The 14,708-nt window shown below is 38.2% G+C and overlaps 1 protein-coding gene across 1 annotated transcript in view; it reads right to left on the bottom strand.

Annotated features, from left to right (window-relative positions):
• ATP2B1 (ATPase plasma membrane Ca2+ transporting 1) overlaps positions 1 to 14,708 on the bottom strand; it is a 131,688-nt gene that overhangs the window by 47,151 nt on the left and 69,829 nt on the right. The window contains exon 3 of the mRNA XM_027842463.1: positions 3,347 to 3,544. Coding sequence (XP_027698264.1) covers positions 3,347 to 3,544 — 198 coding nt within the window. The remainder of the gene's footprint in view (positions 1 to 3,346; positions 3,545 to 14,708) is intronic.

Genomic DNA, 14,708 nt, shown 5'->3' with positions numbered 1-14,708 from the left:
ATTGGTTAAAGGAATCGGAGATGTTCATCCCAGAGCTGAGAAGACACAGAGGGGTCAGGACCATAGTTTTCAAATACCAGCGGGTTTGTCATGAGGGTCATTCTGACCACAGTGAGCAGAAAGAGGACCAGTTGTGTGGGTCCTACACAGAGTTATGATTGCAGATTAACGTAAAGAAACAACTTCATAACAAAGTAAGCCTGAAATGGAATATAGTCTGCCTGGGAAAAGTAACATATTTTCTGACTTTAAATATCCAACCTCTGTTTCAAGTTTCCCATTTATCAGCCCAACCTTAAGTTAGGCATCAATGAGATGTCTCCTAAGGTCCCCTCACACCCTAACCCTATTAATTCCATTATTTCTGAGCACTCTCTTGACTAGGTTCTAGTGTGCTTCCAAGATCTTAAGAATATGTCAAGGAAGGGTATAAGTCAGTTATTTGGGACTAATATAACTTGAGAACACAATGCTTAAAAAAGAAAATGGGAGAGGCAGAGCATTCCTGATTCAAAAGACTCATTCCTGCCCAATTTCTTTGTAATTTTCTAGTAATGACAATGTCATGGCTTTAACCTGGCAGTAGCATATAGGAAGAAATGGGGAAGAGATAGTGTGAAACTTCACTGAAATGATGAATAGAACCTTTTTGTTTTTTTACTAAACATAATAACATGACTGTAGTCAACAAAGTCTGATATCTTCTTACATTTTAATCTGTTAGAAGTATTCATTTTAGGTCACTTGTTCCTTTCCAGATGATGAGTTTTCTTCTGCTTTTGTACACTTTGAGTAAGTAGGAACATCCAAATGAAGGCTAAAGCAGGAAGAGTAGCACGGTTGAGAGAAGAAGGATGAAAGGAGGGTGAAGTTCTACTGGGCCAACTTTTTCCAGAAGTCATTCAGCAATCATTTATTGAGCACCTACTACATTCCAGGCACTGTGCTGAGTACTGAGATAAAATGTGAAAAAAGAAATGTGTCCCTATACTCCAGGAGGGATATTTTACTATAAGGAAAACAACACATAATAGAAAATACAGATGGAATAAATACAAAGAAAACAAACAACCTTGAAGAAGATCAGAAAAGATAATAGAAGTTCATGCTGAGTGAAGAAAGCTAGGTGGAGGTGAGAAGGGAATACATTTCAGACGTGCGGGCAGAGGCACAAAAGTGAAAAACGGAACAAGGTATGTGGGGTACTGCAAGTCACACAGTTTGTCTGGAACCATCAGCAAAGGAGATGAGGTATACAGGGTACAGCAAGTCAACAGCAAATGAGATGGATAATGTGAAATCAGCTGAAAATACAGTTTCAACCTGAATTGTGAAGGGACCGAACCACGTAGAGACACCATCAGTAATCTAAGATTCTTGAATAAGGGAATGACATGGTCAGGCTGGTCTCTAAATAGAAGTGTTGAAGATACATTGCTTAGGGAAGAAACTAGGGGCTCAGTAAGTAGGCTGCCACAATGATCCAAGTTAATCAGGGTGGTGGCTGTTTGAACAGAGAGAAGGGCAGAGATGTGAGAAGTGTTGTGGACACAGAATCAATAGCACTGGGTAACTGATTGGATGTGAATGGGGAGTGAGGGAGAGTGAAGTCAAGGATGATTCCAAGTTTGTGAGTCTGAGTGACCAAATGGACTGCAGTATCCTCAACAGAGTGGGGTTCACTAGGAAGATAATAAAGTCTTATTTTGGACATATCGAGTTTGGAATATCTATGGGATATCAAGGTAGTGATATTTAGGAGGAAGATGGTGATGTGGGACAGGAATGAAGGACATGAGGCTAGAAATGTGGATTTACCCCTAGGATGACAACTGAATTTCACTGGAGTTTAATATAATCTAGAGAGATGGAAGTTCTAGGCTAGACCCCCTCCCCTCCCAAGAGGACAGAACATAGAAGGCCATGCAACAAAGGAAACTGACAACAGAGGAAGAGTTAGACGTGGAGGAGAGCATTATTTTGAAAACTCACTGAAGAATGAGTATCCAAGAGGAGGGGGTGGTCAACAGCGTCAAATGAGAAGCCTAGAAAGAGGCCTGAGAAAAGGCCGTTGGATTTAGCAATGAAAGAGATTAACGGTAATTCTGGAGAGAAGAGTTTGTAAACTTGCCGGCTTAAGATTGCAAGAGGCTGGGAAGTATGATGTAAGGAAGAGGAAGCTTTTCTAGGATTTTTTGAGTGAAAGGTAGGAATGATATCAAACAATAGGTTGAGGAGACGTCACAGTAAAGTGAAGATTTATTTTTAAGCATCGAGGAGATCTAACCATGTTTGTGGGCCCTACGGAAGAAGCCAGAGGATGAAGACTTAAGATTAGGAAGAGAAAGGCGATACTGAAGGGGTAATTTCCCAGAGAAATTGAAGTCGTTAGGCTCAGAGCACAAGTATCCGGGTTGGTGTTGGCAGAGAGAAAAAGCATCTTTTCCTCAGAAACTGCAGCAAAAGAACAGACAACAGGCAGATTACTGAGGCAATCTGAGGTGTAGAATAGGAGAAAAGAGGGTGTTTGTAACAGAGAGCCTCAGTTTATCTGGTAAATTATAAACAATGGAGAGGGAGTAGTTTCAGATGATTTGAGGAGAGAAGAGAATGTTTGGGACAAATACTGTGGGGAATGTAATAGGTATTCAAACAGGGAAAGAATAAAATAATGTATGAAAATAATAAATACTGTAATCTCTTCAATAAAGTTATTTTCTGAAATGATGAAAGATGAGCAATGTCTTATACAGCTAATAATTTACTTCTTAAAGGAAACAAGAATCACTAAGTGATAAACAGTCAAAGGACATAAAGAGGAAGTTTTCCAAGCTAACAATAACCATATTTTTGAAATGGTTCAAAATCATTAATAAGTAGAGAAATGGAAATTAAAGTAACTCTAAGGTTCCGTGTTGCACCCATCAGATGGGCAAAGTTGACAAAAACAAAAATGTTGGAGGGGTTGTGGGAAAATAGGTAAACACTGTTGGTGAACACTACCACCCATGCTGGAAAGCAATTAGAACTGTGCCCCTAAAATGACTAAAATGCCTACCACATTCTTACACCACTACTATTCCCCTAAAAGATCAAATAAAGAGGATCAACACTCATACACACAAAAATATTTATAAAAGCAAGTAGAAAAGGAAAAACAAACTATTTGACAAAACACTTGCAAAGTGTCTAAGTTCTTGTCAAAATACTGATATTCAAAACTGGAGAACAGAAATGTGCCGTTTTCCACTGTCCTTCTCCTTCATACTCTTTAGTAAAGCACTCAGTATCCATGTAATAAAGGTAACGCTACATTTTAAATAATTTTGGGGGTCAGTTCACTTACGTGCATTATTCCCTTCTGGAGGCTGGTAAAAAGAAAGGCCCAATGATACTATGGCTGCAATTTCTAATATAATTAATGTAACATCTTGTAATGCTTCCCATACTAATTGAAGAAATGTTTTTGGCTTTTTAGGAGGTATAAAGTTCTTCCCAAACACTGCTTCCCTCCTCTCTATATCTGCAGGATTTCCGCTTAAACCTGTTAAAAAAAGAGAAGCAAACATGTATGTTAACAGTTGTGGTATTTGCTAATTTAAAAAAATTAATTTCATTTCTACCACCTGTACCTCCTCAAATTCAAATTTATAAGGCTCTATTAAAATTACCTGTTAATAACAGACCAAAGCAACAGTCATATCAATATCTGTAAGGAAAATTTTGACTATATGATTTAAGAAAACTAAATATGGGCTTTTAGTTCAGAATGAGTTTCAGTATTATTTTCTTTTCTACTCTCTATATTTTTCTGTACTGTAAGTAGTGGAGTCTAGTGGATAAATGGTGGCCTTGGAGTCAGGAAGACTTTTATTTAAATCTTCTCTCTCACACTAGCTGTGTTATAGGAGACAAGCTAGTTAACTTCTCAGGTTACTAAAGCAACTAAGACTGTTGCAGCTAAGTTACAGATGAATTAGAGATCTGTATTAATGCAAGGAGTTACCCCACCAGGAGTTGTCCACACCATTGGAATCACGTCTGTACCAAAAACAGAAAGAAAAAGAAATTATCCAAGTAAAATCAACATAGCATATACTAGATAAAGTGCCAGATGGAGTCGAGAATACCTACATTCAAATCCTCTGACACTGGCTATGTGGCCCTGGGCACATCTCTAAACCTCAGTGCCCCAGGAACTCCCTAGGATTTATTCCCTACATCAAACCTAATAAGCCCTTTCTGCCTGTCAGTCACTGCATTTGGCTCACTGCTGCTTAGTCTAGGGGCCGGAGAAGCACTACAGAACCAGGCAATCATTCACTTAGGGGCAATTAAGAGGCAGACAAAAATCTAAAGATGGGAGTGAGAGTCCAAGGCTGAAGCTTAGAATGCAGGATTGTTCTTCATGAACCAGTGGCAGACAACCAGCTCTCTCTGATTTAGCACGCAGTCTGACTTAACAAGGAAAATGAGCATTCCTCTTAAAGGAGTCTTCGTTGGCCACGTGGTTTCTGTATTATCATTGCTGTTTTTGATCTTGTCATTATTAGCAGTAATTATTAATTAGCATAGTATTAATAACAGTATAATGCATATAATATTGATAATCAGTATAATAACTTGTATCAATTAATATGGTATAAATCAATAATAATCACAAAGGTAGAGAATTACTTACTGAAAGGCATTTGTGGATATGGTAAACTAGGAAAAAGATACATGGAGAGACAGACCTGTGAGCAAGAATTTATGCCAGGAGTAAAAGAAGAAAGAAGGGATCAGATACCACCCAAGGCTGGAAATATACAGAGGCAAGAGTTGGCAGTTTACTCTTTAAAAAGCAAAGGCAATTAAGCTAACATGAAGGTACATGACAGTTGAGGGACTTAACCAAAAGGGAAACTGCTGTATTTAAGAAAATTCTAAGAAAATTACACTAACTGTAAATTGTACAAGAGAGTAAAAAAGAATAGTTAGTTACTACCAAACAAATAGCTACAGTTGAATGGCACTAAAAAGGATTCAAGGGCTTCTAAAAATTATATGAGTGAGGACCTCTTCAGTGTACTTTAGGTCCTAAAAAATGTGAAACCACTGGCAAGGACTGGAAGGAATAGTCATGATTATAGGGAAAGAATAGGAAGAAAGTAGCTACAGACGAGTGTTAAAAATTCATGAATAGCAGATTGCTAACAAAAAGGTTGACCAAACTAGGGTCTGAACTTAACAAAGTCAATAATTTTAAGAGCCAAATTCTCCCACACTCTGAGTTAACAGAATAAAGCATGTTAAATATTGTGTGGACAAGCGATTAGCAACACTAATGTTTGTATTAATAGAATTGATTAAGACTTACAAAATTGACTACTGGTAATATGTACAAAACATAAAAAATGGTGCTCACTGTTAGGTAGATGGTTGGCTATCTACAAAATGAAGGATTGAAACCCAGCAAGAAGAAATAAAAAGAGAAATTCCATTCAAAATAACTACAGAATGCATAAAATATATATATATATACATATGTATATTTTTTGGGGGGATGTCCTATCTACTAAGATACACCAAGGAACTCATTACACGGAACTACGAAACACTTTTTAGAAATAAAGACAGAACTAAGTAATGGGAGAAATAGTAATTGCTAGGCCATGCCAATACGAGAAAGACAATTCTAACTAAGTTAACTTATTTATGCCATACCAATCTAATTGCCAAAGGATTATGTTAGAGGGCTAGCAAAAAATAACAAAATTCAACTATAGGAACAAAAGATTAAGAATATCAAGGAATATGGGGGAAAAAGGTGGGAAAGAAAGAGATCTAGGGGTACCAGATCTCAAACAATATTACAAAACTATTTGACACCAGTCAAAAAACAAAGAAATACATCAGTGGAAGTGACACACTATAAAAAAGCTAAAAGGAAAAACAGTAGCATAATTTTTAATAAACCCAAAGATAACCCTATTGGGGGCAAACATCACCTCTTCAGAGGCAGCTACCTAGTGAAGTGGACAGAATACAAAGTCCAGAATACCCAAGTTAAAATGCTTCCTTACACCCTTACTAGCTATGTGACCCTGGGCAAGTCACTCTTAGTGAGCTCTCTTAGTCTCCATTTCCTCTGTAAAATGGGGAAAATAATAGCACCTACTTCATAGTATTTTTACGAGGATCAAATGAGGTAACCTACGTAAAATACTTTGCAAATCTTAAAGTCCTATATAAATGCTAGCAATTACTACTTTTATTATCATTTGACCATTGCTAGGAAAACTGGAAAGCAGTTTAACATAAATTAGAGATCAAAATCTCACAACAAAATAAATTCCAAATGGATACATAAATTAAACATAAAGGAATACAAAATACACATAGAGGGGGCAATTAAAAAAAAAAAACTTTTGCCACTATGGAAGGGAAGAGTTCATGCCAAATAATGGATAGAGTGGATCTCAGAAGATAAAGTAGACAATTCTAATTATATAAAATTTAAAAGGTTACACAAAACCAAGACAGTTATAATTAGAACGAAAAAAGAAAATTAGGGAGGAAAATTTTGTAGTAAACTTCTTTGATAAAGATTTCATTTCTAAGATTTATATGTATGCACGCATGCATACATAAGAATCTGGGGGGGGCAGGCGGAGGAGGGAGGGAGGCAGGCAGAGCCACCTGCCTCAAGTTTCTACCCACTCCAGTCATTCCTCCATTCAGCTATCAAAGTGATCACCACCTCTTTACTCAATAAACACCAGCGGCTCCCTATTGCCTTCAAGATCAAATACAACATACTCTGTCTGGCCATTCAAAGCTCTTCAAAACCTGGATGCTGCTTACCTTTCCAGTCTTCTTATCACCTTATTCCTGGACACATCTTCAATCCCATGACACTGGCCTGCTGGTTATTCCACAAACAAGACACTCCATCTCTTAGCTCCAGGCATTTTCTCTAACTGCTCTCTGCCCCCCTCCCCATGCTTGGAAAGCTCTCCTTCCTCATTCCCACAACTGGTTTACCAGGCCTCCTTTAAGTCCCAACTCTACAAGAAGCCTTTCCCAACCCTTCTGAATTCTAGATCCTGCCTTTCTCGTAATTACTTCCTATTTATCCTATGTATAGGTTAATTAATGTCTGAACATATTTGTGGTCTCCCACAGCAGACTGTGAGCTCCTTGAGGGAAGGCACTGTTGTTTGTCTTTCTTTGTACCACCACTGCTAAGCACAATGCCTGGCATGTAGTGGGTGCTTAATAAATGTTTACTGACAGCGTATATCCCAAAGAGATCAAATAAAGAGGAAAAGGCTCTATTTTCACAAAAATATTTACAGCAACTCTTTTTGTAGTGGCAAAAATGAAAAACTAAGAGGGTGTGTCCATTTGGTGGAGGATGGCTGAATAAATTATGAATATATGAATGTACCAAAAAAAAAAAAATGAAAGGAACAATTTCAGGGAAACCTGGGGAAACCAGTATGAACTAAAAAAGTTTTTCTCTTAATTCTGAAACCTGCTCTTCTAAAATCATGAGTTCTTGTTAGGCTATGCCTTCTCTCATTAAAAATCCTAAGGTATAATAATGGTCATGGTCCATGATTTCTGATAGTTAGCATTTACAGAGAGCTTTAAGGGTTTGTGAAGCACTTTGTATGTTAACTTATCTGATTCTCCCACAATAACCCTATGAGGTAGGTAATAGTACTTTAAAGATGGGGAAACTGAGGTGAGGAGAGGTTAAGTGGCTTGCTCCAAAGTGAGGTATTTGAACTCACGTCTTCCTGAAAGGCCTGGCAGATGGGACTCTTGAGCCACCAGTGGTCCTTGGAAGTTCAAGGAAGACTAGGAGAGGTAGAGATGACTGGGGAGGGCCAGCTGTTCTGACTACCCCCTCAGCCTGCCGCCCTCCCTGATGGAGGAGAATGGAATTCTCAAACAAGTCAGTGAACGTGATTAAGGTGACTGTAACCTTTGATTAAAATCCAGAATATGCCAATAAGGGTCACTCAGTCAGCATTTATTAAACATCTTTTTGGCTGTACCAGGCACTGTGCACATGGGGATATAAAGAACAGCAACACCAGCCCCTCATGTCCACAAAACGCCAAAAATGTGTATATATAACATACATACAGTGTCAATGGAAGCTAATGTCAGAGGGAAGGCACCAGGGTGGGTTGTGGAGGAGGGTCAGGAGATGGCAGGAGTCTAAGGCAGAAAGTCAGATGTGAGCAGTCCTGAAGGAAGTTAGAGGTAAGGAGAGAAAAGCATTCTGGACAGGGAGAAGCCAGTGAATAGGCATAAATTCAGGAGATGGAATCCTGTGCAAGGACCCCAAGTAGGCCAGGTTAGCCTAGGAGGCAGTGAAGTGTAAGAAGATGGGAAAGGTAGAAAGGGGCTGTGTACTGAAGGGTTTTAATTGTCCAACCAAGGATTTTATAGTCGATACTAAAGGTAATAGGGAGCCACAGGAGTTTAGGAGGGTTAACGTGATCAGACCAGAGCTGCATTTTAGGACAGGATGAAGGGAGGCACCTGGAGGGCATGAAGGCCTGTCCCAGTGTGGCTGGTGCCTACTGGAGTGAAAAGCACCAGAAGGGAGGAACAACAAGACTAGTGAGACCCAGGTAAGGATGCTGTAGAATTTTTATTTATGTTCATGTTGGACCGTATGACTTTTAGAGTTCCTACTAAGCAGGAAAGTCCTTGGATAATGTAAACTTCAGAGTATGCTTCTAACAACTAAGTAAAAAGTACCTTCATCCATGAGTTTTTCTCAAGCCTATTCACACTGCTCCTCATCATGCACCACACCCACACTTCCGCAGCATTCTCCAAAAATGATTTAGACTTCCACCGCTCACACTCCTTCCCTTCTCTGACTCTGGAGATTCTTTAAGCTCCAGCAAAAGCAAACTCCACAAAAGCTAGAAGTGATTTCTCACTCATCTCATGGCATGTTATACACTCCCATCCTTGTGTCTTCATGTGAGCTTTTAAGCTCTTTTTGGGCAGGAAGGTAGTTTATTTCTTTGCATTACCTTCAAACCAAGGGGGAAAAACCAAACCAAACTAAACAATAGTTGTTAAATGAATAACTACAACCACGAGCTTTAAACATTATGCTTCAGTACAAAAGAAAAAAGCATGTGCTATTTCAAAATCTTACTCCAGGTAAATGGCTTCACATAGGCTTTTTAAAAAGTTCTGATATTTTAGGAATCAAAGCATTCAGTCAAAAATAATGCCATTTGATTTGGCATTGGGCTACTGAAAATCAGATCTGAAGTAAAATTGACATATAACTAGATGATTTCCAAAGTCCCTTTCAGACATAAATATATATTTCTGAGTACAGCTGAATGAAAAGCTCTTTCCAGTTTGTGGTTAAAGGGTTTTTAAAATTTCATGTTGCACACTGAACCTTGAGCATGTTCATTAAAAAAATTCAAATCTACTATTTTGTTAGCAGACCATAGGGTTGTGTTATTCACAATAAAAAAGCAAAATGAATAATAAGGGGGGATGGAAATTCTTGACATTATTATTATTATTTTATTAAATTTTTTTTACTACCAAGACTGGCCTGAGCCTAAAATACAGACAATGCATCCATATTCTGTCAATATAGCTATAGGAGGACATATTGAGAAACATTCATACCAATACTGAGGAATAAAAGCAGAAGAAGGGTCAAATTCTTTCAAACCAAAGACTACCAAGAAATGTTCTCACCAAATTCTAAACCAAAGTGGCAGTTGCAGGCTTATCATTTAGCTAACCAGAGCTCAAGTGCCTTGAACTAAGCTAACTGCCATCTTAAATCTCATTTTCTTTGTAAACTGCTTATAGAGTCTTCCCATACTTTGAGATCCCCCTGCTCTCTGGCTAAGTCTTCCTGGATCCACAGCTGGCTGGCAGCATGTTCACCCTCTGTTTTTTTGTATAGCTTATTATGGAGAAACAACATCTCCCTTGCTATTCATTTTACATCAATGATTTGAAAGTCAGGCTGAACTTATGGAGAGTCTTTGGGTGATAACACAACTTCCTATGGGGGTGGGAGGGTTATTTATACTTCTAATGACAACAGTAATTGCTAAGATAACGTATAAGACAACATGTTTCAGATTCTTTACAAAAGAACATTTCACAACAGAAAATTATTCATACATAAACAAAGTCAGGATTTTTCAGACATTAAAACTCTATGAACTACAGCAAATCAACAGAAACAGATTTGAACTCTACCTCAACAAGGGTAACTATGAACATTAATGCTTAAAATCTACCCATTAATGACCTATGGCGGCCATTACCTTTGGAAGCATGCATTTAAAACTATTTATTTTGAATTCTAATCTTAAAGATAATTAATGCACTATCATGATGACAAAATTGATGCTTCTGATCATTTTTACTTTAAATTTTAAATCATAGAAAATGAAAGTGAAGAGAGCACTCAGCCAAGCAGTGCTAATAATCAAAAGATCAAGTATCCCTTTAAGAAAGCCAATACCACTTTCAGTTACAGTAACACAACTAAGCAGACCTGCTTTCAAAGGGTACTGGATAAAGAAAAAAAAATTATTTTCAGTTTAACATAAAGGTACTTTTCTTGAGGACAAGAAGGAAGAAATGGAGGAAGTGATTTACTGTAGAGATATTTGGGGCCTATTTACACCACAAGAGATTGAAACTAGTCAGTTATTTAAATAGACAGATTTTTAAAATGAGTAGTATGCTTTAATCTTTGATGAAATTCTAGTGTAACTATACATACATACATATATATATGTATGTGTACATATGTATATAAATATATACAGTAACAAACCAGATGAAAATTCCAAATGCTTGCTTGACAATCAAAATTACTCTAGAAGACATTTTTGGGACAAAAATGGAAAAATTCCTCTCTGTCTCACAGACATTGGCAACTGCTTTCATCAGGTGGTACATTTTAATGAATAAAGAAATGTGATAGTTTTTAAAGTAAGAGGACAAAATTGATAAGCCAGGTAATTAATCTAATAGTAGAGTTGTACTGATTTTTATTTTTATTAAATTTAGGAAGTAAATGAGGTGCAGAATTCCTAGATACCTTCATAGATATCTCTGGAAATTCTACAAATAAAAAAAAATCCTACTGAAAAATCAAGCCCATAAAAACAAAAAAGCATGTTAGAAATAGATAGGAATGTTCAAGCATTAGAACACTTATAAATCCAATTAATAATAAATCACTGATGGACACAGGTGGCCAATTGTAAGGGGAAATACAACTGAATTGAGGTCTGCAGCTGCAAATTAATGTAGTCTTCTTAAAAATAAGACCTTGGTGTTACTGAGAAGCTTTGGGAAAAGGCTAAGAGCCTACAAATTTAACTTTAAAAAAATTCAACTTCTAACAATCCAGGTATAGATAAGTTTATACAGTTGGCATAATAATTCTTGGGCTAAAAGCAATAGAGTACTAATTTGATGTAGGACATCACAGTGTAGAATACTGTGGAGATCAGTCAAGTAGTGTCACTTTGAAGACAAAAGGATTTCCACTGGACTCTGTGAACTCTGCCATTTGTACCATCTCTCATGACAGAGACAAAATCTGGTTCCCCTCATTCCTGAGCATTCCCTGATGTTCTCAAGGCCTAGTCTCCACTTTTGTCATTGCACAGGGCAATGTGAAAACCTAAAGTGTTAAAATCAGTTAGTCCACAAGCATTTATTAAATGTTTACTGTGTGCCAGGCACTGTGCTAAGCACTTGGGAGATAAAGAAAGACAAAACCAAGGTTCCTGCTTACAAGCAGCTCCCATTCTAATGGGGGAAGAAACATCCAAAAAACTAGGTACAGAAAGGATGTATAAAGTATAAACAGAAGAAAATCTCAAAAGGGAGAGGATTAGGAAACCTGGAGCAGGAAAAGGCTTTGGCAGGAAGAGGGTTGAGAGCCAGCTGCTAAGCTGAGCTTGCCCTATTACTTGGACTTCCGTTTCATGTGGGTAAGGACTTTCTCACTTTTGTGAGATCTCTAGGTTTTAGTGTTTGGCATCTACTAAGTGCTTACAAAATGTTTGTTTTTCTCAGCTTCCAAGATTCTATCAGGGTAGACAAGTTGTAAAAATAAATATACACAAGAGAGATTCACTGTAACTCCAAGATGGGGATGGGGGAAAGCCTCACGTTAAGAGATGGCATCTTATTTCTCGGCCATTCCACTTCTCCATTGAAAACTGCCTTCTATACATCTCTACCTGGCTGTTTCACAAGCATCTCAAACTCAACACATATCCAAAGAACTCTGTCTGAGGGCCTCATCACCTTTCCATCCCTTGATTTCAGGACCTTGGAGTTATCCTCATCCCATATACTGCCAAAGATCACCAAATATTTTCAACTCTACCTCTTTAATAACTATCGCACCTGTACCCTTCTGTGTCTTTACTCACATAGCTATAACCTTAGTTCAGACCCTTATCACCTCACCTATGGACCAAACTGCCAAACTGACATTCATAAAGTATAGGTTTGGCCATGTTATTGTCCTGATTAAAAAATCTGAGTGGTTCCCTACTGCCTATAGGACAAAAAGAGAGAGACGAATGGATAGATTCCTTGGTTTGGCATTTGAAGCCCTTTACAACCTTGCTCCACCTTTTCTTTCTAGACTGTCTTCACACATTCTATATTCCAATCCAACTGGACTCACAGATCCGTGAACTCATCTCTGTGCTCGTGCTCGAGGGAAGGCTCTCCCCTATGACTGGAATGCTCTTTTTACTTCTCCACTTTACCCAATCCTTTACTTCACTTAAAACTCCACTCCACTTCCAGCTTTTAACTAAGGTCTCTCTTGATTCCCCAAAACTGCTCTCTCCCAGATTCCTTAAACTAATTTGGATTTTTAACTGCATGTATTTTGTATCATCTGATAAATGTATAGGTTTTCCCTCAGTAGAACATAAACTACGAAGACTATGTACTCCTAGTACCAGACTTCGAAGTCACTGCTTGTGGGAGAGACAATGGGGAAAAGACAAAGAAAAGGTTAAGGTTACAAAGATGGAAAATTGTATCCAGTACTGCCATTCACTCTTATCTTTCATGTTCATACCTTTGAGCTCATCTCTGCCTCTTCTCCCATTCACTTAATGGTGAATAGTGGTTAATACATAAATAAGGCTATCAAAAACACAGAGGAGATTTGGGGAAAGAGACAAGCTTACTCAGGGGCATGGTGAGTTGCTAATGAAACACCCAAGTTGAGATATTTTTAGTTGGCTACAAGAGACAGTATGGGGGCAGCTAGGTGGCGCAGTGGATAGAGCACCTGCCCTGAAGTCAGGAGGACCTGAGTTCAAATCCAGCCTCAGACCAAACACTTGACACGTACTAGCTGTGTGACCTTGGGCAAGTCACTTAACCCCGACTGCCACACACACACAAAAGAGACAGTATGGATAAATTTTGACCAAGCTCTTAGAAGAGCTAGAGAGAGATCTTTCAATTATTCGCACTAAAAGATTAATCTGAAGCCATGGAAGTAAAGGAGACAGCCAAGGAAAAGAATATATAAAGAGAAAATGAGAAAAGAACTTTTGAGAGAATTCAGACCTTAAGGGTTCAGGAAGAAAAGGAGTGTAAACTCAAAAAATACCAGTTTTAGAGGTGGGAAAAGAAACTGGGGAGCACAGTGTCTAAGAGTAAAGAGAGGAGAGAGAATATATGGGAAGCTGTAGGTCTTTTTCAAATGGTACACAGCTCAATAAGGATGAAGATTTATTAAACCCCCCAAAACCTCAACTTAGAGGTCATAGGATTCACAGGTGTAGCACTAGAAGTCATTCAGGACTGAAACCCAGATATTCTGACACAGAATCTAATGCTCTTCCCAAAAGGCTGTGCTAATTGTAAGATGAGCGCTGGTGAGCTCTGAAAAAAGCAGGATATTCTAGGATCATTCATTTAAAGCACTATTTCCACTGTGCCATGGCACTGGACATGGAGTATGAATATGGTTTCTAGCTCTGCAACATCTCAGATATATAAACTTGTACAAATCACTTAATGCTCCTGCAACTCAGCTCCTTCATTTGTAGAATGAAAGGGTTGGGTTGGATGATTCTGATGGTCCTATGAAGCCTAAGGAAAGAAGACATTTAAAAACCCACTGTACTGTGCTATGAGGCCAGGGGATCTCAGAGAAGCTTCAAGAAGAATGGTTCAGATAGATGGTAGGTTATAAAGGGATGAGTAAAGGAGGGGGTAGGTAGAGACAACTTTTTCATTTAATTTGGTCATGAAGGAGAGGAATGACAGGAGATTGGGCAGGTGAGAGAGAAAACTGAAAGAAGGCTTTTATTTTTTAGAGAATAATTGAACATATCAAGGAGAAGGAAGGACTGAACATAATTACAAATAGATGGAAAGGGTGTAGACCAGGGGTTGGGCTTCTAGGTCCTCTGGAGCAATCTTCTGACTGAGTCCAAGTTTTACAGAACAAATCCTTTTATTTTGAGGATTTGTTTGGTGAAGTTTTGATTCAAAGGGCCACATGTGGCTTTGAGGCCACAGGTTCCCCACCCCTGGTGTAGACCGATGATATATGTGAGAAAGAATCATTGTCAAAGAGATAGGAAACAATGAAATCAAAGGGACAAATAGAAGACTAAGGACTGAGAACTATTTCCTGATAC

The sequence above is a fragment of the Vombatus ursinus genome, unplaced genomic scaffold, assembly GCF_900497805.2.
Source record: "Vombatus ursinus unplaced genomic scaffold, bare-nosed wombat genome assembly UNPS02014874.1, whole genome shotgun sequence".
Lineage (NCBI taxonomy): Eukaryota > Metazoa > Chordata > Mammalia > Diprotodontia > Vombatidae > Vombatus > Vombatus ursinus.
This window is presented reverse-complemented; position numbering and strand designations above follow the sequence as displayed.